Source organism: Oryzias latipes, chromosome 4 (assembly GCF_002234675.1).
Source record: "Oryzias latipes chromosome 4, ASM223467v1".
Taxonomy (NCBI): Eukaryota; Metazoa; Chordata; class Actinopteri; order Beloniformes; family Adrianichthyidae; genus Oryzias; species Oryzias latipes.
Window position 1 is genome coordinate 31,497,036 of NC_019862.2, and position 20,117 is coordinate 31,517,152.

Genomic DNA, 20,117 nt, shown 5'->3' on the forward strand with positions numbered 1-20,117 from the left:
CTCAAGTGATCAAAAACGTATTTGTCACAGACTTTTACAAAGAAATTGTACAACGTGATTTCTGAATGTTTCTTCAGATTCTGTCTCTCACTGTGGAAATGCACATATGATGAAAAATTTAGACACCTCCATGTTTTAAAATTGTGAGAACTTGCTGAATCACAGGGTGATCAAATACTTATTGACCTCACTGTATATAAGTATCAATGTTACTGTTTTTCTTGGAAAACAATGGATCACACATAGGATGTATGATCCATCCCCTTGGGTCCAACCTGAAGCTAAGTATCAGGAGCTGAACATACGTACATTATTTTTTGGGAGTAAATGGCAATATGCAATTTGAATTGATCTCAAGACCTCATCTCTCACATCCACATAAAATTTTGATCATACCGAAAACGTTTAACCCCTTAATATCCATTGATGCACATATGCATATCCATTCCAATATATTTAAATTTTTTCCGCAGGTGTAAATTAATGTAGATGTTAATAGGTAAACAATGTATTAAATTCATAAATTATATATTTTAATGTGACAGGCTCTGAAAGTTTTCAAAGCTAAAGTTTAATTCTATATCAAATGAAAGTATAAAAAGGGGCCTATGCTTTGTTCTTGTGCGCTTGCTTTGAAGAGGGGGAGGGGCGGCAATGACTGCGCGTGAGTAGTTAAAGGACTGGCTTGCCAAGAAGCTGATGCAAGACTACAAACGGTAAGAAATGAACATACATCGGGAAATCTAAACTATTTGAACTTTAAAATAAATACCAATAATCTATAATTTTTTCTGGTCATGCAAGCTTTACCTCTTAGCTAATATTTCAGCTAACCCACGCATGACACAAGTCAAGCAGAACTAACCCCCCCCCACGAACAATATTTTCAGTGACAGTTAACTTTAATGACGGTGTATTACTTTTGTAATTTAGAATTTTAGTTTATAAAATTAATACATCTCTAGACGGAGTCATACTGTTGAATGACATTAGCTAATCTGGCCCGGGTTCTGGCAGCACGCGGGTCGGTCGGTGCCAGCTAATGAAACTACCTCATATATCGATCGCAAGGGTGCTTCTTTGTTGGTCAGAACCTAAACAAAGACGTAGGCAGCAGGGTAAGACACGACAACTAGTTCTAACATAAAGAGAAGAATGTAATGAGAAATTGTTTTTCCGGTTTCGGAGTAGTAATGTTTTTGAAGTGCTGGTGGAACGGTTTGGCACCATTTTGGTAATATGTCATAACTGATAATTACTACAAACAAAGTAACTGCCCATTGATTGCTGATTGACAGTACTGCCACAACACAATATCTGGTTTCTGCTATATGTAAATGCTATGTACTTTTGGGATCTTTGTAGTACGTAGTTGTGAAAAATATAATTGTCAATAACCAATAACAACCTACCACAAACATGTGCTTGGTTGTTTAAATTTACAGCTAGTTGTGAATTTCAATGTGAACACTACAATTTATCTAAACACCTTCTCTTAAGTTTTACATTTTAAGTAAATCATTATATAGAACATCTTTCATTTTGACTAATTGTGGAACATACAAAATAAAGTCAATGTATATCTGAAGATAATTTCTATTTCTGTTTATTATTTACATATAGTAAAAGAGTGAAGCAATTGCAGTTTATTTTGACTTAAAAGACTTCATGTTAATTTTCCATTTAACAGGGGTACTAAATAAAGTTAAACTTGACCACATTTAACAATGACTTTATTTTTTCTATTGTCATATCAAATTTGATATGAAGAAGTGTATTCTACAATTCATGAATGAATATTTTGAATAAAATATGAAGTACTAAAGTTAAGACTAGGTCCTCTGTAGGTTTATGTTATTGAAAGCAAACACCCACGAAATTAATAGGTTACAAACAAACAATTAAATGGAATTTCTGCTGTGCCCCAATTTCAACACCTTAGATAGAAACAGCATGTCATTAAGTTTATTTGTTTATATGTTTTTTATGCTGGAAAATAATGCAAATCCAGTGGTTCGACTCCAGAACACAAATGTAAGTTTGTTTGACTAGTCGATCAAATGTATAGTATATACTATTGAACTTAAGTGGGTTTTTTAAATTCAATTTCAGTGTTAATTTTTTTCAAAACATATTTTCTATATATATTTTATATATATTCACAGGTCAAGATGCCACGAGGATCTACAACAAAACTTTGTGTCAGCTGCAAAGCTGTGATTGGTGTGGCAACTAAGACATGTAAAGTATGCCAAACAATCCAGCCAATGAGGCAAAGGCTTGCCAAAAAACTGGAGAAGTTTCAATCCAAAAAGGAGACTTGGTTGCAAAAACACAAGAAAAACAAAACCACCACACATGTTTTGGATGAGGCATCGGTTTTGGTACGTGTTTTATGTCTGCAATTGTATTTTATAATTTTAGTTATTACTGATGATGTAACAATTTTTTTAGGTGGAAAAGTTGAATACTTTGGGACAAAAAGCCATTGTGTTTATTGCCAGACCTGGAAAGAAAACATCTACGTGGCATACACATGTCATTCACCCTAGGTGGCAATTAACCGATCAAGCTGGACAGTGTCTGGACCGCATGAAAGACCTATATGAGCTAATGATCAATGGTAAGTATTTCTGTCTGAAAATGTTTATAATTTCAGCCCAGTTTGTTCCTAGGATTAGTGCATTCAAATTTGTCATTATTTCTAGAGGTAGAAAAAATAATAACGTTTGACTAATCTAAAACACTTGGAGTATATAGTGATATATTTTTCACGGTTATTGTGCTGCTTTATTTGTCACTTTTGATTTGATTAACTTTAGTTTTTATAGTACCGGTATTATTTTATTCTGTAGAAGGAATTGTAGTACATTAAATCTATCCAATGTGTTGGAATAAATGTATATCTGATCTAAAAAAGTAAAACAAGTTGTAAAATTGTGATATGTTTAAATTTAGCAAATGTATTTCAAGACAAAAAAATTATATGCATAACAAGACAACTGCATTTAGATTATTTTATTTATTTTCCCCATTGAGGTTGGACGAGCCTTCAAATGCCCTCTGGTCCAGTCATCCAGCCTTCAACCTCACCAGCCATTCAACCTTCAACTGCACCATCCATCCAGCCTTCAGCCTCACCAGCCATTCAACCTTCAACTGCACCATCCATCCAGCCTTCAGCCTCACCAGCCATTCAACCTTCAACTGCACCATCCATCCAGCCTTCAGCCTCACCAGCCATTCAACCTTCAACTGCACCATCCATCCAGCCTTCAGCCTCACCAGCCATTCAACCTTCAACTGCACCATCCATCCAGCCTTCAGCCTCACCAGCCATTCAACCTTCAACTGCACCATCCATCCAGCCTTCAGCCTCACCAGCCATTCAACCTTCAACTGCACCATCCATCCAGCCTTCAGCCTCACCAGCCATTCGACCTTCAACTGCACCATCCATCCAGCCTTCAACCAGTATGCAGATTCATAACATTTTAATAATATGGTGACGTAGTCTTCTGAAATACATGTTAAAACCACAACATATTGTAAGATGTTGAAATGGTGTCAAAAGAGCATTCTTTTTGTTTATTTAAATCACACTGGAAAAACTGTGGGCTTAAATGTTTGCATAATATTAATTGAAATCAACAATATAATTTACAGAAAATGTTCTTTATTTCTAGCAGGTGTTCCAGCAAAGAAAAAGAAAAAAAGAGATAACAAGAAAGATTCACCTGGAGGTAAATGGGTTATCTTTTATTTGCTATCAACAGCTTCAGATACAAACATAGACAATGTTATTGTATCTTCTAAATGACATGCTTAATGACCTTAGTCAACTATTTAAAATTGAGGTTACCTTTATGTGGACTTAACAGAGTTATGTGTTCCTCACAAGGATACTTAAAATGCTAGCAGCAAAAAATTGACAAACAGTGATAACAAAAAGACTAGAAAAAGAAAATAAAAAGCTAATGTTCTATGAACAAAAAAGAAATTGCTGCAACATATCTAAAATTATATTTTATATATATACATAAAATATAATTTCAGTTATGTTGCTGCAATTTCTTTTTTGTTAATAGAACATTAGCTTTTTTATATATATGTGTGTGTATATATATATATATATATATATATATATATAAAATATACTTTCAGTTATGTTGCAGCAGATTAATTTAACTTTTTGATAGTTTGACTGTCAAATCTATATTAATATCATATATTTAATTGACATTATTTTTACATGTAACTTGTTCATGAAAAAATAAATGTGACATTCATAATCTACTTTTGCGAAGAAGGTCATGTTATCATTAGGATTTGTTAGTATGTTGTGTGAAATGTTTGCAAAATCACTCAAAAAGTGATTTACAGGTTTTGACTTAATTTTCAGCAACAGTTATAAATGACCTAAGGAAAAACTGTTGTGATCTGGCCATTTCTTTGTTTTTTTTGAACATATACAAATACTGTGTAGTAGCTTATAACCACAACTAAATGGTGAAGCTGTGCATGCTATAAGTGCTTCTAATTAGTGATGGAGAAAACAAAGCTTCCCAAAGCTCTAAATTCAACTGTTTCAAAAAAAAGTTTAGTGTTTGAGAAGCATTTGTCTCAATGAAAATCAGCTGGCCAGACTTCATTACTGCTTCAAAATAAGAAGGCAATAAGAAGACAGTGAACTGAGATAGTAATTAGTTATTTGATGCTATACAGCTTTAAAAAAAATTTTTTTATAATTTAGTTGTCACAGACTATGTGTCCATGTATAAAATACATTACAGCATTTAGTGTTTGCTTTTGCAAAACCACAGACAACATGAAGTTTCATTTGGAAATTCATCATACAAATGTTTTCCCAAACATTTTCCTACTGTTTACTTTCTTTGAAACCTTTATATTGTGCTTTTTATATTTTCAGAGTGCAGCCATGGGGGAGAAGATCAGTTTTACCCAGTGAAGCAGGTCTTGAAGACAAAAAAGCAGAAGGTTATTTTTATTTCTTATCTGAAGTAGAAATGTGTACTTTTCATCTGCCTTTCATATGAATGTATGAAATACAATTTACGGCATCACAATTCTTAAGTGTAATAATATGATGGCCTATGTTTAAAAAATCATTTTTTAAATTTACTTTTATCAGGGGAAATTAATGGAGTTTGTTGAATGGGAGCCATGTTCCATGTGGTATGTATAATTTTTTTTTGTTTATTTATAGATTGTATAAGAGGAGGCTGTGCATGATGTGGAGCCAGTGTAGTTATTAGCCTTGTAGCAGTGCTCTGGACCACCTGAAAACATTCATGTGATTTCCTATTTAAACATGTAGCTATTAAGTTACAAATAATACAGCATGATAAAATTAATGCATGGGAAATCATATCCCTTTTAGATTTTGATACAGTTGGACTCAATTTGACAATAGTTCTTATATGATTAAAAGACAAACACTGAACCAGAGACATGAGACAAGACTCTACACCAGGGGTGTCAAACTCATTTTCACTGAGGGCCACATCAGCAAAGTGGTTGTCCTCAAAGGGCCAGATATAATTTATACATGTAAGTAAATGTAATAAAAAATAAATTTAGCTACTCCTTAATGTGGAATAACTTATTATGTATTTAGTATAACTTTTTAAAATGACAATTTCAGTTGCATAGAAAACATATGTTTGCTTGTTACTCCAGCATAAATCTTTTTAAATTTGATTCTATCAGGTTAGGTTATATGGAAAGTGTTTAAGTCCTAATATATAGCCCAATCTGATATTTCAAGTCAGATTCCCCCTAGATATGAATAAATACACACCAATTTTTTATTTTTTATTTAAGAAATTTAAAACTTTTATGCTTTTGGGGGCCACTTAAAATGACAAGGCAGGCCACATTTGGCCCGCGGGCCTGGAGTTTGTCACATTTGCTCTAGAGACTCTAGAGACAGGGTCCAGGGTTGACCCAAGGTTCCTGACTAAAGAGTTAATTAACAAATTAGGCAAGGATACTTAATTGTCGCAGGGACATATTTTCAGGGGAACAAACAAGGACATAAACAATATATAATATACATATGACCATACAAATGTGTCAGTCAAATTAGAAAATGATAAATGAATTTGCAGTAACATAACTGTGAGCATGGTAGCATAAAGTACAAACTGGAGTTCACTGGAGCTTGTTGTCTTTTATTGTAATGTTGTCATTAACTGTTTTTATGTATTCATTGATTTATGTATTTTTTGCAGTGGGAAAACATGGTCTCCACAGTGGGTGGAAAAAAGGAACACCAAAAAATAAACCCCAAAGGCACCTCTGTTGATCAGATTGACCTTTTAAATTATTATTGTTGTTTGTGTTACTGCTTTCTAATTGTTGTTAATAAAAATGTTCAAATGAAAGGGTTTGATCTACATTTTTTATTGCTCAACATGCTCACATGTATGATATACCATAGAGGTAGGACACATTTGTTGTGAAATTCTAAACAAAAGTTTACAATAAAAAACATACAAAAAATTTGTCATATAACCAGATATCAGGTTTTTGTGTTGGATTGTCACAGCTATGGCAATTGCAAATGATCATACCTCAAGTTATAATGATACATACTTAATAGTAAATCATTTTTGGTATTTAGTATAATGAAATAAGAGCAAAGATGTAATGCATGGAGCTGTATTGTGCAACCTAAATAGATGAATGTATATTTGAGGTAAAAAAAAAAAAAAAACACACTGTTCTTCCAGGTCGTCATTTGCCTTTTTAGCTTCCCCCATTTATTAATTATACAGACGTATATTCTTTACAATTTCAAAGACAGATAAAAGAAATAGCATTTATAAAAGAAAAACCTTGGAATCATAAACATAAACCAAGTGGTAAACGTAGATTGTCAGTTTATTTCAGTAAAGCAATTAAAACGAATCAAAAGTCAGTATGAATAATCAAAATAGCGTTTTCCCCCAAAACAAAAAGTTACTTCCGAACGCAAGACTTATGGGTAGTACCGTTTTAGTGGGTTGAGTTGAGTTTGTGAAATCTAATTGCATTCCTCTTGTGAAAAGCTGTTTTCGAGTAAAAGTAATAATAATTTGACACAATAATAACCGCAAATTAACCGTGGCTTCCTTCCGGTTCGCCGGTAGCGTCCGTAGCTACCACCATAGCAACATAAAAATGTTCCGTCGATACTATTTTGTTGAGTTATATGAAGGAATGTACGTAGAAAAAATATATAGGTATCAAATACAATTGGAAGCTACATAATGTTGAAAACAACTGTATGATTCTCGCTAGAAAATGCATCAAAACAAAGTGTTTATAAAGCCAATAATAATAAATTCACATCAAAAACCCAGGCGATGTCCTGGCTCCTGCTAGGAAACCTGTCAGTCACGTGACCCACAGAAATGAACGAGAAAAGAATGCGCAAGTGTTGTAAAACAGTGGTCCCCAACCGCGGACCGGTAAAACGCAAGACACGTTTACCGCAGACCGGTGGGGGTGGGGGGCACGTTTACCGTGGACCGGGGGGGGGGGGGGGGGGGTATTTTCTCTTAAGTAATAATAATAACAATAATAATAATGAACGTAAATCCACTGTGTAATCATGTGCAACTTTATCCGGTCACTTTTCAAAATAAAATAAATTTCAAAATAAAAATAAAACAATAAAATGGAAATTATTTTTTCTTTCTGTGCGTCCCGGTGCAAAAATTTTCCGCGGACCGCCTGGTGCCAAGTGTCCCGCGGCCCGGTACCGGTCCACGGCCCGGTGCCTAGTGTCCCGCGGCCCGGTGCCAAGTGTCCCGCGGATGGATCGGTACCGGTGCTTAGTGTCCTGCGGCCCGGTGCCAAGTGTCCCGCGGATGGATCGGTACCGGTGCCAAGTGTCCCGCGGCCCGGTGCCAAGTGTCCCGTGGCCCGGTGCCAAGTGTCCCGCGGATGGATCGGTACCGGTGCCTAGTGTCCCGCGGCCCGGTGCCTAGTGTCCCGCGGATGGATCGGTACCGGTGCCAAGTGTCCCGCGGCCCGGTGCCAAGTGTCCCGCGGATGGATCGGTACCGGTGCTTAGTGTCCTGCGGCCCGGTGCCAAGTGTCCCGCGGATGGATCGGTACCGGTGCCAAGTGTCCCGCGGCCCGGTGCCAAGTGTCCCGTGGCCCGGTGCCAAGTGTCCCGCGGATGGATCGGTACCGGTGCCTAGTGTCCCGCGGCCCGGTGCCTAGTGTCCCGCGGATGGATCGGTACCGGTGCCAAGTGTCCCGCGGCCCGGTGCCAAGTGTCCCGTGGCCCGGTGCCAAGTGTCCCGCGGATGGATCGGTACCGGTGCCTAGTGTCCCGTGGCCCGGTGCCAAGTGTCCCGCGGATGGATCAGTACCGGTGCCTAGTGTCCCGTGGCCCGGTGCCAAGTGTCCCGCGGATGGATCGGTACCGGTGCCTAGTGTCCCGCAGCCGGGTGCCAAGTGTCCCGCGGCCCGGTGCCAAGTGTTCCGCGGATGGATCGGTACCGGTGCCAAGTGTCCCGAGGCCCGGTGCCAAGTGTCCCGAGGCCCGGTGGCTTGGGACCACTGTTGTAAAATAAAGACGTTTCGCCCTGTGGACTAACGTAGGTGTAAACGTTTGTTTTTCACAATTTAGAGCCCCTAAAAAAACGTTTTCACAGAGCGAAAAAAGATAACTAAAAACTGCATTTTTATAAAAGCCTTCTGAAAGTAAATGGTATATTTCTCACTAGAAATGTTGTCAGAATAAAGATTAGTCCTTAAAAAATCCTGTTTTGTGGGATTTTCTACCGAAAAATGAACGAGCATCCGCCATGTTTTTTTTCACGGCAGGCAAAACCTCAGAAGTCACGTGATCCTGAGAAGGCTAATAGAAAATGAATAGGAAAATGAAACGTAAGTGTCTCACAAGTTACGGGCCGTTTTTGTGAACCTGTCACGTATTTCCATGTGGACAAATGTAGCTACTACACATTTTAGGATGAGACTGGGTTGTCTGTAGAGTAAAGTTTATCCAAATCATGACGGCATGGAGTGGTTTGCTCCGGGTCAACAGCTGATTTATCTGGTTTTTGTGGTTGCTTTCGTCATTGAGGGACCACAGATCGATGGAAGATTAAGAAAAGAATCTGTTTTATTTCTGTTGGGTTGAATATTGAGAGTTGCAAAACCAAAACAAATAAAAAACCTCCAAGTCTCCTACTTTTAAAATGTATTTAATTCTGATAGTTTGACCTACATGCATGTTTTTGAATTGTGAAAACATGGAAAACACGTTTCAAAAGAGGTTCAGTTTGAACCACAGACATAATATAATATAATAATATGTACATAGAATAGAATAGAAAGGCCTTATTGTCATTATACAGGGCATCATTAGATTCAGGGACACAAATGAAAATAATCACAGTTTAAAATAGACAGATAAAACAAGACAGTGAGCTTTAAAAGGGTTGAAGAGAAATCGTATATGATCCCACCGCTTTTTACAACACCTGATGATCTACGTATTTCTATTTACACGTTTGTACATGTTAAACATTCACATTACATTCTGCATGGCACCTATGCAGAAGTGGCATTTTTGGATTTATTGATCATTTCTTGCCTTATAAAGTTCCATCAGTGGCATCTTGTAGTTTTTTTTTGAATGCATGTAAACTTTTTCTTTCTTTTAAACCTTCTTCCAGTCCGTTCCATAAATCCACAAATAGTTTTTCTTTATTGTAGTATGAATGCTTTTTGAAGTGCAGCTGATTTCTTAATCTTCTGTCTCTGCCCTTGAACACATGTTGTATGTTTTTTAAGTTATTTCTGGCTTTACATGATGAGTGTGGTTTTTTAATTTCAATAGTTCCCATTATTTCAATAAACCCGACTTTAAAAACAGTGCATTCGTATGTGTCCCATAATCCACACCATGAACTATTCCAATGGCTTTTTTTGATAAGATATATAAACACTGCAGATTTTTTATCAGTATTTCCCCAAACTCCAACACTGCATTGTAAATGTGGCAGTGTTATTGATAAATATATAAAATACAATAATAAATAGAATAAAAAGCTAATGTGCAAGGATCAAAAGAGAGATGTGCAGGAATCAGGCGGCTGTAGTGCATAATTGACATTTAGTAAACAGACTGCTTTTAGAAAAAACTGTTCCTAGGTCTGTTCTAGTTGGTATAGCTCTGTAGCGTCTGACAGAAAGCGGCGGATAGAAAAGGTGAAACCAGGGTGACTGCTGTCCTTCAGAATGTTCCTCGCTCAGTGAGGATGGACTTCCCTGCGAAGACTCATATTCCTTATGGTTCCATGGGTTTCCATGGGTAACAGGGTTTTTGTTGTCGTCAGTTTACCAACAAGCTTTCTTAATTCTAGATTCAATTAAAAGACTGATCATCTCTGACGTCACCCATAGGAACATAAAGTTTATTTTTGGTGGACTGTTAACAGAAACTCTTCCCGCTGAAGCCTGCCTCTAGTGGTAAAAAGAGGGAACTGAAGCATTGAAAACTTCAGAAACTGAATATGGGGGTTTGGGCTAAACCAAGATCATCTTCCTGGGAAACAATGATGCTCCTAAGCCCTCTATGCAGCTTTTATGGAGCTACTGATGATAAATGCAGAGATTCAACGATAATTCATATTTACTCACGAGATAGCCTGTAACACCCGGAGGACCGGCTGGACCTCTTGGCCCTCCGTCTCCTGGAGGACCAGTTGGCCCAATCTCACCCCACGGTCCAATAGCACCCTGTACACCCTGTAGAAAAAGAGGCATTAGATGGGCTAAAACTAAACATAACGTACACAAATAATGCTTTAAGATGGGAGGTTTTAGTTTTTAATTCTCCATTTTTGCTGCATCGGTTTAACCCTTTCATGCTGTGTGTTACTAATTCACAGCGTGCTAATAAAGCCAGGATTCCACTTCACTGAGCATCATTTTGAAGGAAAAACACTGAAACATCTTTTTATCTTATGGACATGAAAGATTCAAGGTAGTTTCCTTTTTTATTGTTTTTTTATTGTGTTTTCGTGCATACAGCCAAAGCTTTGTCTTCTCTTTAAAGATCTTTGCCTCCATGTTTGAAAGGTTGTAGAAACAGTTACCGGTAGCTGCTTTACCTCAATATAAACAAAAAGCCTTTTTTAGGCTTGTGTGGATCCTGTCAGAATCCAAAAATGAGTTTGCGTCCTCAAAAAAAGGCCGTTTTTTGTGTCTTGAGGGAATTCGGAAATGGTTTTCTAATTTTTGGCTGATTGGGTCACAGTTGTGGCGTCTTCAAAGCTCTGTTAGAAATGTGTGGTTTTTGACAACGAGGCCCTCCACTGCAAACAAACACTGCTGCTGTTGAAAACTGCAGACACACATTACCATCATCCACACTTCCAAAAGCAAATTAAAAAAAGAAGCAAAAACCTTTGTTTTTTAATATTGAAAATCATTGTAATTTAGCTTTACTGTTTGGAGCAGAGAAATGGTCCCAATCATCTTACAGGAGGTCCTCTGTATCCTTTCGGTCCAGGTGAGCCCATCTCACCCTAAAGCACAAATTGCAGGAGCATGACTGCACTGAAAGAAAATCTACAACAGTTATGATGGCTGAGAAAAAACAGCTGATTTACTCACTGGGGAGCCTTGTTTTCCTTTTGGTCCTCTTTTACCCCTTTTACCCTTCAGGGACATTTTAGATTAGTTTGACAAATAAAGTCACATTTTGATCTTCTCAGACAAAAAAGAAACTTCAAATACCTTTGAGCCTTTATTTCCCTCCAGTCCATGTATGCCACGTTTACCTTCAGCCCCCTATAGAACGTCAGTGATAGTTTTCAGCGGGATCTTGACCCCAAATTGAAGTCAGATGACACAGTTGGAGAACATATGGCGATGATGAGAACTCACTTTGTCTCCTGGCTCTCCTCGTCTTCCCTGCATTCCTCTACCACCAGATGCTCCCTGGAAATGTTCACATTTTCAAGGTTTTGCTCGATTAACATCCCAATTTTTCTACAAGTTTATGTGATGTAGATGCATTCAAGTTTTAGTAGTCACTCACATTCATTCCTACAGGCCCTTGGATTCCTGGAGATCCCAGTTTTCCAGGATATCCCTGCAGAAATCGTTTCATTATTTGTTACTCGTTACAAACTTCTCCACACTCAATAATTTTGGTAACTCAGACGTTTCTTTTAATAAGTTGCTCAGAGTAATGGTATGAAGTAATGTTAATCTGTGAAGAGAGTATTTTTTTCCTCATTCTTCTGTGACAGAGCTTTGACGATATCAGGTTGGCATTGGGCTCAGTATTGGGGCCACTTCTATTTAGCTTGTATGTGAACAACCTGCCAGATGTATACAAAAAAACAAAAATACAATTATATGCAGACGATGCAGTTCTATATGCTCATGCCAAAACAAAAGCTGAAGCAGCTGCAGTTCTGTCTGGAGCCATGGTTCCAATCTTTCAGTGGCTCCAAAGGTCATGCTCACATCTCAATACTAAAAAGACTGTATGTATGTTTTTTTTCACGTCAGCCAACGAGGGAAGAACAACCATCTGTAGTGGTCAATGGGGAGCGATTGGAAGTTGTAGAACAATTCAAGTATCTTGGCGTAATCTTTGACTCACACTTAACTTTTAAAGATCATGTAAAGAAAATATCCAATATTTTTAAATTTAATCTGTCAAATTTTAAACAAATAAGGTCTTCTCTAACTACTGAGGCTGCAAAGGTTTATATTCATTCATTGATCTTTAGTCATATAACTTATTGTCTTACTACATGAAAGCACTTTGAAACCCCTCAAGTCTCTGTTCAAGAAAACCCTGAAAGTTTTAGACAAAAAGCCTCTGCGTTATCATTACTGTGACATTCTAACCAAGTATGGCATAATGGATCTTGAAAGTTATAAAATGTACATGGATGCCTGTCTCATTTTTAAAGTTTTGAATGGGCTGGCCCCTCCACCCTTGTTAGATTTTATAAGTTAAAAAAAAAATGTTGGAATAGGCACCAGGGCTTTAACTCGAGGGGACTGTAATGTTCAAAGGCGCAGGACTAAATTCAGCCAAACAGTGGTGTCAATTAGAGGCACACAGTTATGGAATACGCTGCCACAGCACATTAGGAACTGGGAAAACTACCCTACCTTCCAAACAGCTCTTAAACAATGGCTGAAAACAAACCAGTCCTGCAGACATTATTAGTTATTGTTGTTTTTCTTTGACTTTCTTGGACTTTTTAGACTTGCTTTTTATTGTAATAACCTTTGTAAATATTTTTACCTGTAATATTGTGCTATTTTATTGTGTTGTAAATGTAATTGCTGAACTTTTTATCCTGCCCTAGGACAACGGATGAAATTTAGCTCCTGTGCTAATAACTCTGGCATATTTATGTTAAAGCAGCTCCTGAAACATTGTTTAATATGCATTGTCCTAATTCAAATAAACACATAAATAAAAACATAAAAAAAAATTATCGTGGAGGTAAGCTCACTTTTGATCCTGGTAATCCAGGCTCCCCCTTCAGTCCGTTTTTACCGATAGATCCCTGAGAAAGAAACTGGAATTATTGATGTCTTCCACTCCTGATTTCCTTAAGATCTCATTTCTTTCAGATATTTGCAAATTTCCAAGTAGGAAGACTGGACAGTTGTCCTAAATAGCAAATACAACAATCTACATACAAACTGTCCGGTAGTGGGTGGTAAATGATCAGATGTTTGGTTGAAATCAGGAGCGGGTACTACAAGCATCAAAGATGGTGTGTCTGCATGTTTTTCAATGCCCTACTTACATCTGATTACATCTGGATGAATTGTCTATTAAAAACTGTTATTGTTCTCATTTCCAAGTGTGTCAGAATGAGTGTGTCTGCACTGCAAAGCTCAGTCGGGTACATGTCAGCAGATAGATGTCATAATTTATGTCTCAAGAACTGGAACATTCGGAAAAGATTTATCTTATAAAGTTCAAAAAGTGAAAAAAGAAAAATTCAAGTGTGAAGAAGGTGGAGGACGTCAAGGGCTTAACAGTCCAGAACGACAGAGGGTTTGAGAAAGAGGTGAAGAGGCGTCTGCAAGCAGGTTGGAACGGGTTGAGGAAGCTTTCGGTTTGACGAAAGGAAAGGTGTAGAAGAACTGCAGGCAGAGCAGCCATGTTGTCGGTTTGGAGACTCTGATGCAGATACAAGATTTAAAGATGGAGATAGTGGAGATGAAGTCGTAGAGGTTCTCTTTGTGAATGACAATGATGGATAGGATCATGAATGAATCCATCCACTCATGGTAGGAGTTTGAGATGAGCTGGTTTGAGAGGAGGGACAGTGATGATGTTGGTGAAAGGAGGCTGAGGTTGGAGAGGAAAAGCAAAGAGGAAATTTGTGGATGTAGAGAAGGAGGACAGGGGGGAAGTTGGAGTGAGGGAGGAAGGTGGAGAGGAGAAGGTTGGAGGATTCGCTGTGTCGCCCCCTAAAGGGAGCAGGAGAAAGGCAATGAAGCTATATGTAAACATGTACAGTATGCTTTACCTGGTCTCCCAGAGTGCCTTCCTGCCCCCTTCTGCCTACATTGCCTTGAAGTCCCTGATGAGTGATATATGGGGATTTTAATATGAAGTACAAATACATAAAGTTATGTATATAGGCATCGAAGACCAACGCCATGGAAAATCTGTGTTTTTGGGTGTTTTCACATGTTCTTGTAGCATTTTTCTCATGATGGAGGACATGCATACAGAATTTAGGATTAAAAAAGCATTTCTAAGTATTTCTTTACTGCAATCGTTGTGAACCAGGAGAAAATGAAAAAATGCCGTGGGAAAGAGCTTGTAGCAGTGATGCAGGTCTTCCGCTCCCTTCTGATGCATCCACTCGTAGATGACTGGATCCATTTGTCTTGGTTTTCCTCGCTTGAGCTGCCATCTAGCTCTAAACCGCACGGCTGAATCGCTCCAATATTGAATTTTAGGTAATGTTGGGTTGGGGGTGTGAGGGGCTGTAAGCTAGTGAGAGAGTGTAAACAAATGGCTAACGCTTTCTTTTTACAATACAGTACTTACAGTGTACTTAAGTGGTATTTATATGATACTTATATTGTAACTACTGGGTACTCACAGGGTATTTACATGGTACTTTTTATGGGACTTACTGGGTACTTACATGGTACTTTTTGTGTCTACTCAGTACTTACATGGTACTTACTGTGTATTTATGTGGTACTATATGGTTCATACTTATGTGGTACATACTGGGTATTTATAATATACTTACTGGGTATTCACATGTTGTGCAAAGGTGCCTTTCGTGGTACTTACCACATGTAAGAACAAGGTAAGTACAAATAAAGTACCTTGACCTTTAGGTCTGCACTCGCTGTATGTTTCATGGTATTTACCATGAATTTACCTCAGAAACTACCCCCTAAGTACAATGAAACTGGACTATAAAAGAAAATCAGCCCTATTTCCACTCAACTACATGGTACTTTCAGTACTAAATGCTGGGTACTTTCACGTGTTACCTTCCCGTACAGTGTATATACACATAAAAGTACCATGTAAGTACCCAGTAAGTCCCATAAAAAGTAACATGTAAACACCCTGTGAGTACCCAGTAAATTCCATAAAAAGTACCATGTAAATACCCTGTAAGTACCCAGTAGTTACATTATAATTACCATGTCAATGCCACTTAAGTACACTTTAAGTACTCTATTGTAAAATAAAGAGTTACCAACAAACGATGATGGGAAATCATTGCAGGCTTATACCACGCCAACAGTTTTGCCCACAACTCAAAGGCAAATATATAAAGAACTCCAGCCGCTCCGCAGAAACTATGTCCTAGAAAACGACACAGGTTTTTAGATGATTGGTGTGGAACTTTAAATCAGCCCATATAGTTTTTTTTAATAGCAAATATAAAAACAAATATTGCACTGGAATATTGGTTCTACCTGGTACTAATTAGAAGAATTGTCATATTTTTGATCTGATCTTACCTTAGAGCCTTTGAATCCTGTTACTCCTGGGTGGCCGGCCAAACCCTGACCAAACACCACACAGACACAATGAACTTAATGAAGCAAACTGTTAAGCATGTATACTCCTCAACAGCCATTAAAATGATTTGAAATCTTACTATGTTCAAAGACACAGCTAAATCTGTGTCTGTGTATCCTTGGTTTTATGTCTTAAATGTATTGAAACACATCATAGAAAAAGCAATGCAGCCAGACAGAAACCTTAGTACCACATTCTCCTTCAAGCCCCGCCTCTCCTGATTTCCCGCTCTCTCCCTGCAAACAGAAAACATCACCAAATTGCTGTCAGACAGTATCCAGTTCTAATATTAAACACACCTCACATATATTCATGTGCATACTCACAATGGGACCAGGCAGTCCAGAAAATCCTTCTCTACCTTCTCGACCCTGAACGCAACAAAGACTTTTTATCCTAAAGTCCATTTCCAGTTTGATTTTTTTTTTGAACTTTCATGAAGACTATCACTCGCATCACTGAAGTTTGTAAAGTAAAAGGTCTACCTTGTCACCTCGAGGGCCAGGATTTCCTCCGACACCAGTTGGTCCTTGACCTCCCTGCATCAGAGCACATACAGATCATCAAGTGTGCACAAACACATATTATGTCATTTTGCAGTTTGCGATGTGTGTGTCCATTTTCACTAAATTACCTTTGGTCCTTTGTCTCCCTGCTTTCCTTGCTCCCCCATGGTGCCGTCAAATCCCTGCCACAATGAAATGGAAAAATTGCAGTGCCTAAAATCTGCAAATCTTAAGACAGATCCCAAAAAATATTTTGATTTGAAAAAGAAACGCACGCATATATAATATAAAAATAAAGCTTAGCCTCAAGTACAAAAGGGGTTTATTCAAATGTACACCTCGTGTGTCAAAAGCTACTGTTGTAACAGTAAAATCTGTCTCACACCACCCTCAGAAATACGCGTTCAAGTGACCGCTTTCAATTAAAAGTCTACGTAAATGCACGCCAACCGGCGTACATGAGCATTTCGGGCTTCCACGTTCAAAACTCTTGCGTTCACGCATCTCTATGTGAGTTTGTTCGACCGTTTTAGGGCTGAACGTACAAAATGGCACCTATTGAACACCCAATCATAAATTAGGTAGTGACGCATAGATTGCATCCTTTTTATAAAAACGTCCGTTTGAAAGTTGATAGTGGAGGAGAAATGAAATTTGTCCCTGGCTGGAGCCATAGGACACCAGGTCAGTCATATATCGGAACAGTGGTGTGAAGGAAAAACCTGGAACCAGACTTACAAGATGCGCACCGCTTGACATTTTGCAGAGCTTCTTTCAGAGCTCATGACCAAAGTTCAACATAGATCGACTGCTCCAATCCGTCAGTGGATCTCCTCCCTCCGGTCTTCCCTCACTCATGAAAATGATATATTTAAACTTCTCCACCTGGGGAGGGGCACTCGACCCACCCAGAGAGGGAAAAACTACCTTTCTCCAGTCAAGAAACATGGCCTCAGATTAAAAAAAAAATGTTGCTAATTTGATGTGGAAACCATAATTTAAAATTTAAAGTTCATTTCTCTCACAGTGGGTCCTGGAAGTCCTGGTGGCCCCTTTGGCGCTGCCAGTCCCTGCAACCCGGTTGGCCCTGGACGCCCCTTAGGTCCCTGTGTTCCTGGAGGACCTGGCAGTCCCTATGGTAATAACAACTTTCAAAGATGTATTAATCTGGATAAATTATTCAACGTTGGAAAAGAGAGACCACACAGATGGAACAAACCCACCTGGTCCCCCTTAAACCCTGGGTCGCCGTTCTCCCCTCGTCTGGCTGTGGCTCCCTGGGAGAGACATTCAGAGCTGAACACCATCTACCATCAGGAGTAGTCATTTTGTCCAGGTATGATCAATGATGCAACCATTTCAGGAGTAATTCAATGGTTTTAAGCAATCTTACGGGATCACCTGAGGGTCCAGGCTTTCCAGGGTTTCCAATGACCCCCTCATCAAAAGACAAGAACAAAGAAAGACTCATTTAAGCAGAGATGACCACCAGTTTTGATCTGCTCTCAATGTTTTAACTTACATTTAAACCAGGAGGACCAGGCTCTCCAATTTCACCTTCATCGCCCATTTCCCCCTGACAGACATGCAGATTGACTTATACTATATCATTTTCCTCTTGTATTTTCTTTTAATTTCCACTTTGCTTTTCAGCACACTCACAGGATCGCCTTTGGGACCTTTTGATCCCTGTTGTCCAGGATCACCCTGTGCAGGAATTTCTCAAACGATTATTCAAATATTCAGAGTTGAGTTAAAGACTGAGCCGATAGTCCTCAGCACGTCTGAGTTTATTACCTGAGGGCCGAGGACACCAGGAAACCCCAAAGCTCCACGGGGACCACGCTCCCCCTGAGCAATCAAAGCAAATCAAATGAAAAAGAAAATCAAATCAAATTATTATTGTAGAGCACTTTTCTGACTGACATAACTCAAAGTGCTAAACAAAAATACATTTTCCAATTTTAAAAAGAAAGACAAAAAATGACAAAAACACACACACAACATAATCATGCATCAAATGATTCAAAAATATGATATGCAGTTGTTTGTTTTAGGTCAAACAGTCGATCAGTGACTCAAGAGAAAGCAGGTCATTGTCCCCTCACCTGTGGTCCAGTGGCTCCTCTGACCCCCGATGGCCCCTGATGACCCTGGCAGCATCACATTTAGTTACCATTTCTCTTAAGCATTGATTGCATTTTTGAACTAGTCCTTCACTTACTGGAGGCCCTTTAATTCCCAAAAGCCCCTTTACCCCCAGGGGGCCCAGTTTGCCCTGAGGAGCAAACACACTGATTAACACCCCCCCCACACACACCCCCACTTTTGCTGACGTAATTGTACTTTTGTCAGATGTTACACATGGATTGAATGTAGGGATGGAGCTTACAGGAGGGCCTGGTGGACCCGTGAAACCAGGAGAGCCAATCTCGCCCTGAAAACCATCAGTGTTTGTTATCTTAGCGTCAATCTTTATTTTTCTATTTGTTCTGTTTAATCTGTTTACTTCTGTGTCATTTTAAACTCTCGTCTACAGTAGCTGAGCAAAAGGTTAGCCACTGAACTGCTGGACACAAACCGTTGGTCCTGATGGTCCTGGAAAACCACGAGGACCTCTTGCTCCGTGCACCCCCTAAAAAATAAATAAATGATGCACCGCATCAAGAATGTGGAGCTTGTTCATGGTTTGGCTTTAGAAAATTAGATATCTATCAGACTAAAAGGTTTTGTGTGCATGGAACATTAGTTAATGATATTATGGAGACAGAACTAAGATGGAGGACAATCGTCTGCATTTACCGAGTAGCCAGGAATCCCTGCAAAGCCCCGAGCTCCTTTATTCCCCTTCACACACAAACACAAATGAATGAGAGTCACACAGAGATGCCCTGTTTGGGGTAAACCCCATAGGATCCTTTGTTTCTGACCTTGTATCCTGTTTGTCCTCTGCTCCCTTGAGGTCCTGCCTCTCCCCGAAATCCCTAAAAGAACGGCCGTATTTGGAGGTGAAGTTTAGTCAGAAATGGACCGAAGACGTCTTTGGACCAACAGGAGTGTAGAATCGACTGAAATAATGCTTTTATGTATAAGTTTGGTAACTTTCAGGGACATTTTGACCCCTTCCTAATGCTTTTCTGCTTGCAGCTACAGACCTGCCACTTTCTGTCTGTTCCTTAAGAGAAACATTATTTTGCTCCAGCACTCTGATGGTGAACTCATTTTCTGTATAACCTAAATTACTCTGCCGGCTGGGGGGGGGTTACTGCATGGCGGCGGGGGGAGGGAGGGTAACCAGATGATTGTGAGTATGTGTGCGTGAGTGCATGGGTAGGACGGACCTGGGGGCTGGCTCGCTGGGACCCTCTGGGGCTCTCCCTCCCCTTCACAGAGAGGGGAGGGCACTGAGAGGGTTGGGGAGGGGGGCTCAGATAATATGGCGGGGGGGGGGGGGGGGTTGTAGTGTGTAGGGTTGTAGGGTTATGAGGGGTGGCTGTGGGTGCGCGGCGATCCCTGGGTTGCTTAGGTCG

At 39.1% G+C, this 20,117-nt stretch overlaps 2 protein-coding genes across 14 annotated transcripts in view; one reads left to right on the top strand and one right to left on the bottom strand.

Moving 5' to 3' along the window:
• Positions 1-19,825, bottom strand: part of LOC101167514 (collagen alpha-1(III) chain) — a 39,150-nt gene extending 19,325 nt beyond the window's left edge. For 5 of the 11 annotated variants that reach the window (XM_023954591.1, XM_023954586.1, XM_023954590.1 and 2 more), the window contains exons 1-25: positions 19,518-19,825; positions 19,390-19,434; positions 19,169-19,222; positions 18,980-19,024; positions 18,812-18,865; positions 18,696-18,740; positions 18,385-18,438; positions 18,250-18,294; positions 18,110-18,163; positions 17,981-18,025; positions 17,811-17,864; positions 17,613-17,720; positions 16,716-16,769; positions 16,567-16,620; positions 16,408-16,452; positions 16,264-16,317; positions 16,021-16,065; positions 14,550-14,603; positions 13,518-13,571; positions 12,074-12,127; positions 11,920-11,973; positions 11,770-11,823; positions 11,647-11,691; positions 11,514-11,558; positions 10,669-10,776 (exon numbers count right to left, since the gene is read on the bottom strand). In XM_023954591.1, coding sequence (XP_023810359.1) covers positions 10,669-10,776; positions 11,514-11,558; positions 11,647-11,691; positions 11,770-11,823; positions 11,920-11,973; positions 12,074-12,127; positions 13,518-13,571; positions 14,550-14,603; positions 16,021-16,065; positions 16,264-16,317; positions 16,408-16,452; positions 16,567-16,620; positions 16,716-16,769; positions 17,613-17,720; positions 17,811-17,864; positions 17,981-18,025; positions 18,110-18,157 — 975 coding nt within the window. In that variant the 5' untranslated portion in view covers positions 18,158-18,163; positions 18,250-18,294; positions 18,385-18,438; ... (4 more) ...; positions 19,390-19,434; positions 19,518-19,825. The other 6 variants (XM_023954594.1, XM_023954593.1, XM_023954588.1 and 3 more) reach the window with 6 other exon arrangements.
• Positions 525-6,739, top strand: LOC111947401. Of its 3 annotated transcripts, none has more exons than XM_023954599.1 (7): positions 525-2,034; positions 2,166-2,384; positions 2,455-2,623; positions 3,687-3,743; positions 4,931-4,998; positions 5,153-5,196; positions 6,255-6,739. In XM_023954599.1, exons 1-7 carry the CDS (start codon positions 1,906-1,908, stop codon positions 6,304-6,306), a joined length of 738 nt encoding a protein of 245 aa, XP_023810367.1. In that variant the 5' UTR covers positions 525-1,905; the 3' UTR covers positions 6,307-6,739. The 3 variants fall into 3 exon arrangements, 2 of the variants coding, with proteins under 2 accessions (XP_023810367.1, XP_023810368.1); XM_023954600.1 differs by having other exon boundaries at positions 525-716; XR_002873215.1 differs by lacking the exons at positions 525-2,034; positions 2,166-2,384; positions 2,455-2,623 and adding an exon at positions 3,429-3,474.
• Positions 19,826-20,117: the final 292 nt, after the last annotated feature.